At 44.6% G+C, this 13006-nt stretch overlaps 1 protein-coding gene across 3 annotated transcripts in view; it reads left to right on the top strand.

Annotated features, from left to right (window-relative positions):
• TBC1D2 (TBC1 domain family member 2) overlaps positions 1-12379 on the top strand; it is a 36055-nt gene extending 23676 nt beyond the window's left edge. For all 3 annotated transcript variants that reach the window (XM_081176268.1, XM_081176267.1, XM_081176266.1), the window contains 8 exons: positions 436-822; positions 2293-2403; positions 3197-3381; positions 4054-4530; positions 6362-6482; positions 7335-7520; positions 8035-8156; positions 10419-12379. In XM_081176268.1, the coding sequence (XP_081032394.1) occupies positions 436-822; positions 2293-2403; positions 3197-3381; positions 4054-4530; positions 6362-6482; positions 7335-7520; positions 8035-8156; positions 10419-10620 (1791 nt within the window). In that variant the 3' untranslated portion in view covers positions 10621-12379. The remainder of the gene's footprint in view (positions 1-435; positions 823-2292; positions 2404-3196; positions 3382-4053; positions 4531-6361; positions 6483-7334; positions 7521-8034; positions 8157-10418) is intronic.
• Positions 12380-13006: the final 627 nt, after the last annotated feature.

Here is a 13006-nt window from a genome sequence, read left to right as displayed (position 1 = left end):
GACCCCTCTCGCTCTCCAGGCTTCAGGAAGACATCCGCAGCCTAGGCAGCCCTGTGGGAGTTCCCCGCAGGGCTCCCCACGCTGCGGATAGCAGCCTGCCGCCAGGCGGGCGGGGAGCCCTGAAGCAGAGCGCCCCTCGCGCCGGGCAGACATCGGCCAGCCTCACAAGCTCGGGGGACAGCAGGGAGGCGCAGCGCCGCCATCCCGCTGTTCCTCGACCTGGTTCGGTTTCCCCGACCTGCTTGGGGGGGGGGGAATAAAGGAAATTTTTCCCCTTTATTTCCCCCCCAAAAAACTAGGTGCGTCCTATGGGACGAAAAATACGGTATGTTTGATCACTTTGGAATCCTGCGCTTCCTCCAAGTTGTTCAGAGAATGACTTATAAAGCTGCCTTTAGAAGATTAAGGGTCCCCCCCCCATCTTTACTTTTACAGGAACTGGTTAAGCTTCTCCACAAAGCCCTGGAGGCAGCCCAGCAAGAGAAGCGAGAGTCCTGCAGGTACCTGGTCACGGCAAAGGAGGAGGATAGGCTGGAGCTGGTGAGGCACAAAGTGAGGCAGATTGCCGAGCTGAATAAACAGGTTGAAGCGCTGGAGATGGAGAAAAAGGAGCTGGAGCAGGGCCTGGCTTTGAAGGACGAGCACATCGGGGAGCTGAAGGCCCACGTGCAGCTCCTGATGGACAAAAACCAGGCCAAGCAACAAGTCATCCTGAAGCTGACGGAGCAACTCGCCAGAGACATGCCTGACTCTGTTGGGGAGGCAGACACCATTCCCATGGAGACCTTGTACAAGCAGCAGGAAGAGATCGAACATCTGAAGGTACTCTGAGGCAAATGGGGCAATGGCAGGGCCGGTCCTACCATTGGGGAGAGCCTTGGGGAGCAAATGTGTTGGGGGCGGCACAACAGTAAATGCCTCTTTTTTTTTTAAATAATATTTATTAAAGTTTTACAAACAATAAAGAGTTTCAAAGTTTAAACATAAAAAGTAAAAACCAAAAATTACCCTAATAAAAGAAAAAAGAGCTACAAATATACAAAAACAAATCACGTGAAAAATGCAGAATAGAAAACAATTAAAAAGAAGGGGGGAAAAGAAGAAAGAAAAAAGTCCACATTTTCATATCTTATACTTCATTCACTAGTTTCCTGACCTCCTCACACCTCCCTTTTTGTATTCCAGTTCAGATATTTAATTCAGCAAGTTCTTACCCTCTGTCATTTGTCCTTACTCAACATCTTAACCTATTATAAATATATATTTTCCACCATTATCAATCCATATTTACATACTCTTGTTAATCTTTTTACCAATACCGCATTGTTTTCAATCCAACATCTCTTTAACATTCATTAATTTTACAGTATTTCTGCAAGTAGTCTTTAAATTTTTTCCAATCTTCTTCCACCACCTCTTCTCCCTGATCTCGGATTCTGCCAGTCATTTCTGCCAATTCCATGTAGTCCATCACCTTCATCTGCCATTCTTCCAGGGTGGGTACATCTTGTGTCTTCCAGTACTTTGCAATAAGTATTCTTGCTGCTGTTGTGGCATACATAAAGAAAGTTCTGTCCTTCTTTAACACCGATTGGCCGACTATGCCCAGGAGAAACAGGCAAATGCCTCTTTAGTCCCCTATCCCTTGTCTGTTGCTGCACAAGCTGTCCTGGGGGCCCTTATCTGTCCTGATGATTCAGGTACTATCCCATCCCTGGTGTTGAAGGGAAAATTAACTGCTAGTCTCATCAGCTTCCGTCACTGGGAGGGGGCACCATCTCTGGTGGCAAAATGCTTTGGCCTGGGTACAGGAGGAGGTGACGATTATGACCTCACTCCTTCCACAGTTGCACCTTGGTGATATGTTATCCCATCGTTCTATACCTCTGTTTTATTTTTGTGGCAAGTCTGTGTGCACCACGATACCATAGCAGCTCCTTTAAGAAACAGCCCGGAATATGATATCGAGCAGAGGATTCAGTCTCCTTTAAAAAAAATAAAAATCACTGTGTTCCTTCATCCCAAAGGAGCCCTCAACATCTGGACTGCACCAGGTTTGAGATGCAATGTTTTCTATCTGTCTGCAAAATAGGACTTTCTGTTGCTTTTTGTCACCAGTGCCCTTGGCCTGTTTGAGGAGCCATGGAAAGAGTCCATCAACAACACAGTTTGCCCCCATCTTTCTGTCAGACACCATTTGTCCATTCATAAACCCAACAAATTTCTTGGCTGTACAAATTACAGTTGTGCCAACAGGTTATTTCTACGTGCCGTATCTTGTCTTTTTGCCAGGATGACTTAGAAGCGTACAAGATTCAGAACCAATTTCTGAACTGCGAAATCCACCAGGTTACGAAAATCTGGAGCACGGTAGCGCAGAAAGAGAAGACCCTACTGATGAAGGTAAAGAGCAAAGTCTTTTTAAAAGTCCAGTGTTTGTGCTTTAGGCCCCATCTGCACTATACATCTGCTGCATAACAGTATTATACGACTTTAAAACATCTGTAGCTTTCCCCCAAAGAACTGTACAGTGGTGCCTCGCAAGACGAAAAGAATCCGTTCTGTGATTCTCTTCGTCTAGCGGTCTTATCGTCTTGCGAAGCAAGCCCATTGACATATTAGCGGATTAGCGCTATTAGCGGCTTTTAGCGGCTTATCTGCTGATCGGATCAGCTGGTAAGTGGCTTAGCGGCTTAGAAAAAGGGGGGGGAGGAAAAAACCCCAGCAGGAACTTGCAAGACATTGTCGTCTTGCGAAGCAAGCCCATAGGAAATTCGTTTTGCGAAGCACCTCCAAAACGGAAAACTCTTTCGTCTAGCGAGTTTTCCGTCTTGCGAGGCATTCGTCTTGCGGGGCACCACTGTAGTTTGTTGAAAGTGCCGATGATTTTTAGGAGACCCCTATTCCTCTCCCTTCGCATAGCTATGATTCCCAGAGTTCCCTGGGAAGAGGGAACCACTCTGAGAATTCCCAGAATTTGGGGGTGAGAGGGGAGTCAAGGTGCTTTAAATGTGTGTTGAATGTGAGGTGTGGATCTTTGTGTTGGTTCTCTGTGTGTTTGCCTGTGATGCTCTCCAGCTTTCTAGGAGCCAACCTCAGCTGTCTGACCTTAGGTTGCTTGTGGCTACTTCTGAGCATAACACAACAACAGGAAGCCATGGTCATATTCTGACTGCAACACTTTTTTAAATTCCAGTGTGCTCGTCTGCAAGCCCACAACTGCCAGATTGAGAGCAAGTACCTGATGATTTTGCGGAAGCTGCAAGGCCTACCGGACTTTGCCAGTGAACATGTGGAAATGCTGAAGGGCCTAATCCAGGAAGCACTTCAGTGGGGTGTGAAGGAGGAAGCCATGATCCCTGCACACCTGAGCCCAATCAAGTAATGGCTGTGTGTGTGTGTGTTTTAAATAGATGCAGCGCTCTTTTATTTTCACCAGGCTCGCTGTTTCTGGAATATGATGCTGGTTTAGATGGGTCTGATTCATCAGACAATCCTTATATTCTTACTGTCCGTGAGCTGTCATTGGCAGATTATCAGATAAAGCTTTATTTGATAATCCTATTTTTAATCCACAAAGGCACATTTTCACTTGTGGGGCTGCGAGATGAGGGTAGACTCGCTTACATTATGAGGTTACCTTTGATTTTGGTGTATTACTGTAGCAGAGAAAGGCAAAAGAAAATATGAGCTGTTTTTTCCTTCAAACAGTCAGTGGTAGCATTTTATATCATTCTTAAACCGTACATTATCTTACTTTTTTATTGTCAAACAGGCACCTACATTAAGATCTTTGGCAAGATACATTTTTAAAAATAATGATAATAATTGTTATTAGAAACAGATAGGTAGCCGTGTTGGTCTGCCATAGTCAAAATAAAAAAAATCCTTTCAGTAGCACCTTAAAGACCAACTAAGTTAGTTGGTCTTTAAGGTGCTACTGGAAGGAATTTTTTTATTTTGTTATTAGAAAGTTTACAAACTTTTCTTTAATTAATTTGACAGCTCTAGAACTTGATGTTTCCCCCATATTCTTCTCTTTTGACCGTTCAGCCAGTATGATGACTATGGGTTTATGACAATTCCTGAGTACGAAGCTGCGGACTGGAAGCTTCTGGCAAAAATCCAGGCTCTGGAGATCAAATCCAGTAACCTCCTGAACCAGGACGCCATGGAGAAAACTCTCTCTGACCGGTGGAATAATCTTGGGGAACTAGCTCCCTCCTCAGAGCTAAAGAGCTTGCTGCGCTGTGGCGTCCCAATAGACCACCGCCAACGAGTGTGGAGATGGATTGTGAGCCGGCGGGTACAGCACATTCGCTCTCCAGGCCATTACCAAAACTTGCTCCAGAAGTGTGAAGCTGCTGAGCAGCCAGCTTCCCGACAGATTGAACTGGATCTGCCTCGCACGCTCACCAACAACAGGCACTTCAATTCCCCTGCTTCCCAGCTTCTTCCCAAACTCCAAAGGGTTTTGCTTGCATTCTCTCTGCAAAATCCCACCATTGGCTATTGCCAGGGACTGAACAGGTAAAGGGTGCTGACCTTTTTATAAACTCTATGTTTGCAACAAATATTAGGGTCAGTAAAAACAATAATTTACAGTGGTATAATAATGATTTACAGTGGTACCTTGTTACTTGAATGGTGTGGCTCCCGAACAAATCGGCTCCTGAAGGCCGCAAACGCAGAAGTGAGTGTTCTGGTTTGCGAACGTTTTTTGGAAGCCAAACGTCCAACGTGGCTTCCAATTGAGTGCAGGAAGCTCCTGCAGCCAACTGGAAGCCACGCCTTGGTTTTTGAACCATTTCGGGAGTCGAATGGACTCCCAGAACAGATTAAGTTCAAGAACCAAGATACTACTGTAGTGTTGTTGTTGTTGTTGTTGTTGTTGTTGTTGTTGTTGTTGTTGTTATTTAATTGAATTTGTATACCGCCCTATACCCGGAGGTCTCAGGGTTGTCCACAGAACAAGATCAACGTAAAAACCAAAATATATAGTATCAAAATAAAAACAACCCACTAACACCCCCATCTGACCAGATTGCCCCAGCCACTATGGGTAGCTCCCAACACAATATTAAAAACACACTAAAACACCAAACATTAAAAAGTTCCCTATACAATCTAAGTATAATGTGAAAAATTAGTCATGAGATGTATTTGACAATGACTCCTGCTGGAACTGCTGTGTTCTGACAAAGCTATAAGGCGTACATGAAACCATTCAAACAGCCAAATGTTTTCTTGTGCCTATTTGCACAAGAAAACTGCTGAAAAGATGAGCTGCTCTTACTCAAAGGTTGCCAACCTTTTTTGGGGCCCAGTGGCCATGATCATATTGGGAATGTTGAGAGAGTTTCATGGTCACCAGGGAGAAAATGGCTGCCTTGGAGCGTGTGGCATAACGCAAAATGGCTGCTGCATCTGAAAGAGAGACTGAGGCAGAAATGATGTGGGCACTGCTGCCGCCACACTGCCCCACCAACTACCCACAGTCAATGGGGGAAAGGCACCTACATCAGCTTACTCTGCACTCACTTGTCGAGAGAAGCTACCGTATTTTTTGCACCATAACACTCACTTTTTTCCTCCTAGAAAGTAAGGGGAAATGTCTGTGCGTGTTATGGAGGGAATGCCTGCGGGTGGCGGGGGGGATCTGCTGCAGTCGTGAGCAGAGGATCCATGGTTCCCCTTCCTTCCCTCCTCCGTGGTTACAAAGCATGGATCCACATGGATCCTCAGGATTTTTGCATTGGGCTACTCCAAACTCACTGCCAGATCACATGTCTGTGGCCACAGCATGAACCACAAAAATCATATATCCACTATTTCGTTTAGAATATTTTTTTTCTTGTTTTCCTCCTCTAAAAACTACGTGCGTGTTATGGTCTGGTGTGTGTTATAGAGCGAAAAATACGGTATTTGTATCTCTCCTCTGTTCAGAACAGGTGTGTATCCAATCTTGGCAACCAGTGAAACATGTACATGCAACAAGAGTGTTGTGTTCAGTGCAGGAAAAGCCAGTGCAAACAGAAACTGACCAGGAAGATCAGTCAGTCTCTTGTGTGCAGTAGCTTTTTGAAAGAATATTTACTGAGACCTTTTGCAAGACACCATAGAAAGAACCACTAGGGCACCATAGTAAGAACTGGCAGCTACTATGGCACCTGTTGAATAGTTAAATTAACAAGTGGGCTGCCTATTTATTACATGTAGTGTTAAGTTTCAGAAGAAACTTCCTGCTTCTTCTCCATTTTCCTCTTGTGGGAATTTTCCAGCTTGAAGGACCGTAGCTGTAAGAACTGCCTGCCATTATTGCCTGCTTTCCTTAACAGTGATGTCTCTTTATTCATCCCAGATTGGCAGCCATTGCACTACTGGTTCTAGAGGAAGAAGAAAATGCTTTCTGGTGCCTAGTTCATATCACTGAAAACCTAATGCCTCCAGATTATTATAGCAACACACTAATAGGCTCACAAGTAAGTAGTCTGGGACTCCCCACCAAGCCGTACAATAGGACAGTCATGGGTGAAAGAAAAACGGGTTGTTTTAAAAGGATTGCATATCCTTATGATGGAAGTGGTGCTTCTAGAGGAAGAATTCCAACACACTTCACATAGGTGTTGGCACAGGTCTGGCTTGCATCGTTCTGCGATTCATGTTAAACTAGGCAGTTGATTACTTAACAAAATAATGGAACTTCACACCTAATCCAGTGGTTTGCATGATGTCAAGAATCAAATTGTCCTTCAAACTAATTCATTCCTTCTTCACTGTGGCCTAATTTGGACATAATGCAAAGCCAAACTAGTTTGGCATAAAGTTACACACAAACCATTCAATTGTAGCTCATACCAATGCGATCATCAGTACCGTGGGATCCTAGGATTACCCATTTTTTAAAGGTATTTTTTTTAGGGGGGAGTGCAAAAAACCCCTTTTGGCATCACAGAAGGAACCTGTGGGAGAGTCAGTAACACACACACACACGCTTGAGAAAAAAATGACCAAAGGGAGCGGGGTTTGGAGGGCCACACACACACAAAAAAAATCATTTTGTAACCACAATATCAGAGTGGGGAAGCTTTGGAAGCAGATTTTGTGCTCGTTCTCTTGGTTCTGCCTCCACTGCAGAAAGTATAACCATAGCTTGTGTGTGTGTCCCTATAACTGTACTGTGCCGCGAGTCGAAAGTTTTGATATTGTTAGATCGGTCAGGTGTTTACGAGTACAATTAACCCCTGCGGATTTTGGAGGACTCTGAGAAAGTGCTGACAAAGCATCCTTTCAAATACGGTTATTGGTTCTTCTTGATGTTTTGCTGAATCCAGGTGGATCAAAGAGTCTTTAAAGATTTCTTGTCAGAGAAGCTTCCCAGGCTGGCAGCTCATCTGGAGCACCACCGAATCGACTTGGGCCTGGTGACCTTCAATTGGTTCTTGGTCGTATTTGTAGACAGTCTTGTTAGCGATATCCTCTTCAGGGTATGGGATGCCTTTCTCTATGAAGGTACTAAGGTAAGATTATCCCTGCCTCCTATCCCTTCTACATTCTCACTTCATATACAGTGGTGCCTCGCAAGACGAAATTAATCCGTTCCGCGAGTCTCTTCATCTTGCGGTTTTTCCGTCTTGCGAAGCACGGCTATTAGCGGCTTAGCGGCTATTAACGGCTTAGCGGCTATTAACGGCTTAGTGGCTTTAAGAAAAAGGAAACAAACTTGCAAGAACTCGCAAGACGTTTCGTCTTGCGAAGCAAGCCCATAGGGAAATTCGTCTTGCGGAACGACTCAAAAAACGGAAAACTCTTTCGTCTTGCGCGTTGTTCGTCTTGCGAGGCATTCGTCTTGCGAGGTACCACTGTATCAGTCTCTGCAGAGATGTTTTAGCAACCAGGCATTTAGGACAGGCTTCCGATGTGTCTATTGAACCTATATCTTCCTGCCTCAGTGATGTTACCTTTATCATCTGTGTGGCTCTGACTCCACCCCTCCTGTGACATCCCCGTCAGCCATGTTTTTCTTTGTCTCAGGTGATATTCCGTTACGCTCTGGCAATATTTAAATACAACGAAGAAGCGATACTGAGGATCCAGGACAGCCTGGAGATTTACCAGTACATGCGTTTTTTTACCAAAACCATCTGTGATGGCAGGTAAGAATGACGTCAGGAAGTGTTTCGGATGGGGATTGTGGTTGTCAGGTGACATTTTGTCATTCAGAGAACTGGAAAAATTCAAAAACTGGGATTGAGGCAGGCACAGATCAGGAATAAGCAATAGCAAGAGACTGATTTATAAAACCCCTGCTTACAAATGGAACACACTCAAACAGGGTGGAAAGGGTGAAATGGCTGCTGAGTGATGCTGATGACTTCGTAACTTATAAAGTAGCACTATATGCATTGGCAGCTAAGAAGATCAGGAGAAAAGAACTAGATAAAATAGCGGTGAATTGCAAAGGTGATTCGGACATTTAAGCTGGCACATTCTATCTGAGAACCCCCTGCTATTATATCGTATGCAACAAATAATTTCTAGGAGATGTGACCGTGGTTCATTGTATTCACAGTCCCTGATGTTTTTATGGTTTTTAAGTTAAGTTAGTTTTAAGAACTAACTTAGTTGGTCTTTAAGGTGCTACTGGAAGGAATTTTTTTTATTTTGACTATGGCAGACCAACACGGCTACCTATCTACTAATGGTTTTTATGGTTATTGTTGTCTTTCTTTTTGTTTCCTTTGAGAATGATGCCATGGCCTTTGGCTAGTGTAATAAAGTTGTTGATGATGATGATGATGATGATGATGATGATGATGAATAGCATTGACGCCATGTTTATCTGAGGCAAATCAGAGGCTAGGAACCAAACCAAGTACAGCTAGGTTAGGGCTAAAGTGAAACCTTTTTCTCTCACCCACAGAGACATGCTGGAGCCATTTCCCTCATACTGATGTGCAACACTGCATATGAATTGCTGATCAGATGGGGAAATGTTCACACTCCAGTTGTGTGGGGCAGCACCACAGGGAAGTGGCTTCCACATGATGCGGTGTGTGAAAATAATGCCAGAGGCAACACTGAAACAATACTCCTTTAAAAGCATACACCCTTATATATACCCTTGGGCTCTGAGGTGAATCCTGCCTCTTCTTGAACGTGTGTGCCTATGTATTTGATAGTTTCATTGATCACCGGCAAATATAACCTGCACATCTAAAACACAGGTCCATGTTATTGTATATAATAATCCCTTATTCCAGGAAATCCTGGGGTTCTTCGGAAAGCTTATCAGGAGTGTTTAATGAGCAGATCAGTAATGGTTGACCAGTTTTCCTGAAGGACAGATGTCCTGCTTCAACTCATTTTCCCTCTGTAATGCTTAGCCTCTGGGTTGTATTGGGTGTGTTCTAGATTGCATTCTCATTTCACAGAAGGTGGCAGATTGGGCCGGCCCTACCATTAGGCATAATAAGGCTGATACCTCAAGCTGAGGTTTCTGGGGGTTCAGGGCACCTGTGAAGTACTAGAAAACAGAGCTGTGTGAACCCCATGGCCGGATTTAGGTTTGATGAGGCCCTAAGCTACTGAAGGTAATGGGACCCTTTATATGTGATAGTTTAGGGAGCAGGCTAGCAGGCGGGGCCCATTACTTACATCATAGGAGGCTACACAACACAAAACACTGTTGCTGTATGTAGGTTTTATTTTATTTGTTTGTTATCTTATATTTTGGAAATGTACATCCAGGTTTTTTTCTCTCTTTTTTTCGGGGGCCCCCAAGAGAGTGGGGCCCTAAGTTATAGCTTGTTTAGCTTATACATAAATCCGGCACTGCCCATAGCCTGCCTTGTTCCCCTAAATGAGCCTTAGGAGCAGTGGAGGATGCGGTCCTATTGCCAGTGTTTAAGAATCCACTGCAAATCCAGTACACAAAAGGAGCAACATTTTGTCCATGACTTCAGACAGCAAAATTACTTGGAGCAGCCCTGTAATTTAGTCCAGTAGACTTGGCCTTGTGCTCACCCTAAAACATTCCCCAGAATCTTCTGTATTGAAGAGAGGTTCCTTCCTTAGCAGAAAAAGAATTGTGGAAAATACCAGTAGTAAATTTTGAAATACTGTTTTAGAACAGTAGGGCAGAGAACCAGTAAATTGGTCTGGCACACAGCTGCATCTAAGGGTGTTTCTAATCTTATGTGACCTGAAATATGAGGGCCTGGTGCAGAGAAGACCCAGAGCTTTGATCCCTGGGTGACACTTTCTGTCTCTGGAAGACAAACCTCTTTCAGAAATCCTGCCCCATTTTTGTGCGGGAAGCCAAAATAGCATGTAGAATTCCCACAAGTCTCTCTTCAATGTCTACTTAGTCCAAGCTACCTTTAAAAATTCTGGCTCATATGCTTGCCCTCTTCCAGGAAGCTGATGAACATCGCCTTCAGTGACATGAACCCATTTCCCATGAAAGTTTTACAAAATCGGCGCCGAGTGTACAGGTTAAAACTGGAGTCTGAGATGAGAGAACTGGAGCAGATAAAAGTCGAGTACATGAAGGAACAGGCAGAACATGCTGCCAGCAACTCGAATGGAGCCATGAGTGAGGATGAAGAAGATATGTAACTCCAGTTTCCTCCTCACAGCTGGCCTTCAAACATAAATTTTCACTACTTTGGAAACAAAAAAGTGTTAACACTAGCTACCCATGAGCAAAGATGCACTGGATTGTCTTCAAGTGAACTGGGAAAAAATCATGTACTTTGGAAGCCTTGTTTCTCACTAAGGCCTTTTCTTGACGTAGCGTGTGGTGTACAATATTTCCAAGAAGTCACCGCACCAGAAAATCTCTGCAGTCTGCTTCCCTTTTTGGATAACATCAGGTATTGTAGATCTCAATTTAGAGGTCTGTCCCCATTCCTCAACCCACAATCCATCACTCTGGGCCTGTGTGGTTTCTGTACTCACAGATACGAATTAAATACCTGAGACAACAACCTAGTGAAGTACCAGCACTTAACTACCTCCTGGTCTCCTCATGAGGACCAGTCATGGGTCTGTGCATACATACACACACTCAGATAATTGTCCCTGACTGGATGTGCTAATCAGTGGATTTGGAGTTGATTTCCATATACATTTCACACCCTAAACTCTATGTGAAATTCTTTTCCTTCTGCTTTTCTGGTTTTGTAAGGAACTGGCGATGTGGTACATATATGCACGTACACAGAAACCAGCAAAAATCACTTGCTGGACAGGATTCCTGATCAGCCCACTTAGAAGGGATATTCTCATGTTTGCTTAGCACCCTGTCCACGTGTTTTTGGATATTTCACATCTTCTCTCCACCCCCACCCCACCCCAATTGCATGTACTTAGTGTGGCTCTACATTAAGTGCTCACCAGTAGCAGTCCGTTTACAATAAATCTATGTAGGAGTGCCATACCAGCCAAAAATGCCAAGAAGTGGAATTCCTTGTGTTGAAGCAACAGTGAAACTTGAGTGTGTACAGACTATTTCTTTACAGGCTAGTAAAAGGTAGATTATAGGGACGCGGGTGGTGCTGTGGGTTAAACCACAGAGCCTAGGACTTGCCGATCAAAAGGTTGGCAGTTCAAATCCCTGTGACGGGGTGAGCTCCCGTTGCTCGGTCCCTGCTTCTGCCAACCTAGCAGTTCGAAAGCACGTCAAAGAGCAAGTGGATAAATAGGTACCGCTCCGGCGGGAAGGTAAACGGCGTTTCCGTGCGCTGCTCTGGTTCGCCAGAAGCGGCTTAGTCATGCTGGCCACATGACCCGGAAGCTGTACGCCGGCTCCCTCGGCCAATAAAGTGAGATGAGCGCCGCAACCCCAGAGTCGGTCACGACTGGACCTAATGGTCAGGGGTCCCTTTACCTTTTAAAAGGTAGATTAAGCATTCCAGGGAAGGGCATTCTCTTGACATATTGCAAAAAAAATGTTGCTGGTCTCAGGATTCTAACTGTTTTGATAGATGGGGCATGTCCATCTGCTATTCATTCCCCTCCTCCCTGTGCTATTGGGACGGTTTGTGCTGGGGTGATCATGTGTATCCAGCTTTACAGCGGTTTTTGAAGGGTAGTCAGAGGGCTTGAAAGTGTCATCATTATGTGGGCTGCCCAGTCCAAGGCCGTGTACAAAGCATACATTTAAAAGAGCCCCCCCCCCAAAAGAATCCTGGAAATTGTAGTTTACCTCTCACAGAGCTAAAAATTATAGGGCCCTTGACAAACTACAGTTCCTAGGATTCTTTGGAGAGAATGTGTTTTAAATGTTTGAACACCTCCCTCATTCTCTTAGAATGGCAATGGTGCCCACCTGAGAAGTGCCGGAACTGACTTCCAGTGACTTTTGGCTGGGGGGGGGGGAGCCCTAGTTATGTCCCTCATTTACTTTTTTGAAATATACTCAGAGTCGCAAAGTGATTTCATGCTCTTTATTCAGCTCATAGTGGTGAGGAGGAATGAATGAATGTCCCCTCACAGTACAGTGGTGACCCGCAAGACGAATGCCTTGCAAGACGGAAAACTCGCTAGACGAAAGAGTTTTCCGTTTTGGAGGTGCTTCGCAAAACGAATCTCCTATGGGCTTGCTTCGCAAGACGACAATGTCTTGCGAGTTCCTGCTGGGTTTCCCCCCCCCCTTTTCTAAGCTGCTAAGCCGCTTATCAGCTGATCCGATCAGCAGATAAGCCACTAAAAGCCGCTAATAGCGCTAATCCGCTAATCCGTCAATGGGCTTGCTTCGCAAGACGAAAAAACCGTTAGACGAAGAGAATCACAGAACGGATTCTTTTCGTCTTGCGAGGCACCACTGTATCTGCTTTATATACATTATTTACACAATGGGCTGCACATGATTGGCTAATTCCGGAATTCTACTGTAAGCCAATTACCGTATTTTTCGCACTATAGGACGCACTTTTTCCCCTCCAAAAATGAAGGGGAAATGTGTGTGCGTCCTATGGTGCGAATGCAGGCTTTCGCTGAA

Source organism: Podarcis bocagei (genome assembly GCF_964188305.1).
Source record: "Podarcis bocagei genome assembly, chromosome: 17".
Taxonomy (NCBI): Eukaryota; Metazoa; Chordata; class Lepidosauria; order Squamata; family Lacertidae; genus Podarcis; species Podarcis bocagei.
This window is presented reverse-complemented; position numbering and strand designations above follow the sequence as displayed.